The 3,098-nt window shown below is 31.2% G+C and overlaps 1 protein-coding gene across 1 annotated transcript; it reads right to left on the bottom strand.

Moving 5' to 3' along the window:
* Positions 1-915: 915 nt before the first annotated feature.
* Positions 916-2,446, bottom strand: LOC129914952 (lipoprotein lipase-like). Its single transcript, XM_055994434.1, has 3 exons — positions 2,046-2,446; positions 1,722-1,977; positions 916-1,651 (listed from the first exon to the last, which is right to left on the bottom strand). The coding sequence occupies exons 1-3, from the start codon at positions 2,104-2,106 to the stop codon at positions 916-918; spliced, it is 1,053 nt and encodes a 350-aa protein (XP_055850409.1). The 5' UTR covers positions 2,107-2,446.
* Between the last annotated feature and the right edge of the window lie 652 nt (positions 2,447-3,098).

Below are 3,098 nucleotides of genomic sequence, written 5' to 3'. Positions count from 1 at the left end.
TTCCTATAAAACTTCAAAAAATCAAATAAGTGATATTTTTTCACTACTATTACACCTAAAAGAAGTACCTTCACTCTAATAATCTGATAAATTTTCTAATCAAGAGCCGTTAATGTTGTTTGCCGAGAAATAACTAGGAGTCCATTTAAACTCGATTACGAGGTACTCCTATATTATGTAACTACAATAACTCATATAATACTTACTTCATTATACCATCAGTTCAGAAGGGAACTGATGGTACTTACTTCATTCAATTTCACTATGTTCAGCACGTCATGACGTGTGTCGTGACGGAATGACGCGTCGAGAGCAAGTTATTCACTATTCCAAGTTAATTTTTGAAAAATTAAATGTCAACGTATTTAGTTGTTTTGAGCAAACAAAGCGAGTAGTGAAGTGGCTAAGCAGAAATATTTTGTTTTTTTGTGAAAAAACAGCCGATTACGAATTTGCTTTTATCACATCATTTTTTGAAGAGTGAAAAAAAGTCAAAAGGAGTTATATCGGCAGAATTCGGTGCAATTAAGGCTTTTATGAAAATAATAGCGTAAAAGCCTACTTTTCTTGAAGAAAATTTAGCATTTTAGCACACATCTAATGCTCAAAACATCTTGCAAATATGTGCAAAGTACGTCCTTTTTATTTGATACCACATAAATTTTACACTTCTAACATTCAAAAGTATTTCAGATTCAATACTTTAAAAATCAGTATTATTTTCAGTTCCAATCAAAACTTGATACGCCCGAGTGACCTATCAAAGATAATGTCATTACATTGCTCACCTTAATTTTGTCATCGTTATCCAACGAATTTCAAATAATAACAACTTAAACACAAAACCAATTCAATTTTCTTACTATTCCTAACAGATTCTTTATTCTCTCCTATTTCTTTAACATATCATAAATATCAAAATTTCAATATACTATATGGCGCTTGACTATGTGTTAATAAATAGTAAATACCTTTAGCTTTCTTAGCATTATTTGGATCACCCAAACGTACTAATGGTAATCTCTTACCACAAGCTGCTTTTTCCATACTTTCCAAATCACTACATTCCAAGGCAACAAATGAATTTCGTTCTCCCTGACTCAGTGCTTCAGCAAAATACTCAATAGCTCTAATGTGAGAACAAAAGATATCATTCACATCACATCCCGGTTGATAATGTCCACCATTTGGATAAAATGCTGCTTTTCCAATTGGCTCATTGAAACCTAAAACTCCACCATTTGTTTGAATTGTTTCCACATACACAGCATCGGTACTGGCTAAACGTTTCTTAGTGTTTTTATATTGAAAAAGTGGCATAGCTGGATCCAATCCAACAATGGTGTGGATTTTTCCACGCTTAACATTCTTGCCAGCAAATCCTGCAACATGTGCACCCAAACTACTTCCATAAACTGCTAAAGTATCGAACGATAATTTTGCCTGATCATGCATCCAATCGATGAATTCTGCTACAATTTTACCAGCTTTCGAACATTTTCTTTGTGATGGAATGTATAAAGCAGATGTAGAGTATACACTCCAATCGACAGAAATAAAATTATATTGTTTGTTTGTTCCATTCATTAAGAGTGCTTCACGAATTGACCATCCTGAATCGTATCCACCCATCCAGCCATGAATCATAAATCTATTTAAATTTAAATAAATTGAAGTATTAATTTGGGATTTTTCAAAAACACACCCGTTTTTGACCTTACCTGGTAGGATTTTTGAAATCGAATTTTGAACGTACTAACGACTTAAGATCGTCCTTGATGATTTCAATTGGTTCTGTTGGATTTGCTTCAGTGTATAGGAAAAATTTGATCTTATCAAAAGTCTGTTTTTTTTCTAGAGGACTATCATCGGCCTCTGTAAGTGCTTGTTCCTCTGTCATCCAAAGTATACTTCCATTCTTTTGCGGAATTGGCCAAATTGTATCTGTTTCTCTTTGTTCTGCTGGAAAGGATAGAACTAGAAAAAGGATATTCTCAATTAGTTCTGTTCTGCTTAGACTTATAGGCTTTTCAAAAAATACATACCTCCTTTTGTAAGTCCTAAGACTACAACAGCTGCTACAGCTAAAAAAATGTGTTGTTTCATTGTTATTGATTAATTGATTTTTGCTACAAATTTCTATTTTAGCTTCAGCTTTTATAGGTAAACAAAAATGGTTTTCTGTTTTGGTACATTATTATCTTGGTATTTAATTAATAATATGGTAATAAAAATTGTGGCTTTTTTGATTATTTATTTGATATAATTTTGAACGAAAAACCAGATAAATCTTCAATAAATTGGATTTCTTATCAACCCAGCCAATTTAAAAAAATTTGATCAAATAAAACATTCTGAATGTTCTTTGTATTATACACGAAATGATCATGAATAAGCAAAGTCTAATCGAATGGCAATATAAATGTCCGATTAGAAGAATCTTTAAAACTTCACAGTGTATTTATACAGGTAAAATATGCATTTAAAAATAAAAAAATTGTTACTTTCATGAAACTTGGCAATAAGTTTGTTTTTGGAATACGAACCAAGGTTCAAAAGAGCCTATAAAAAAAAATTTGTGGAACGGTGTTTTTTTTCGCGGAAAAGAGACAGGCGTGAAGGTAACTAATGAATCTAATTACATAAAAATAAAGCTAATACGATATTGCTCAAGGAAAAGTTATTCTCGATTAAAGACAAGGTTTCTTGTTTTTGAACTTTAATAGGTAAAATATAACCAAAACCCATGGGAAAAACATGATACACTGAGTGTTGCCACAATTTTTCAAGACAAGGAGCCGCTTTCAAAAATGGTGTAAGAAAACGCAATAATTTGTTGTGCCATGAGATTTAAAAATATTTTTTTTTTAATTTTTAAATAACTTTTGCTTATCAGACTTCAAGTATAATTATATTTTCAAGTTCAAGGAGCCTGTTTGGCGATAATATTGAAGATAATTTGAATTTGTACTCTAATGGCAACTCGCAATACAATACTCTGTACTATTAAATGAACTCTTTCTCTTATACTAAAGCTTTATGATTTGAATTACTATGTTACTTTATATTCTTTCTTATTTCGCTTTTAATAAAGTTAG

Source organism: Episyrphus balteatus, chromosome 1, assembly GCF_945859705.1.
Source record: "Episyrphus balteatus chromosome 1, idEpiBalt1.1, whole genome shotgun sequence".
Classification (NCBI taxonomy): Eukaryota; Metazoa; Arthropoda; class Insecta; order Diptera; family Syrphidae; genus Episyrphus; species Episyrphus balteatus.
The sequence above is the reverse complement of the archived record's forward strand: the minus strand, read 5'-3'. Positions and strand labels throughout refer to the sequence as shown.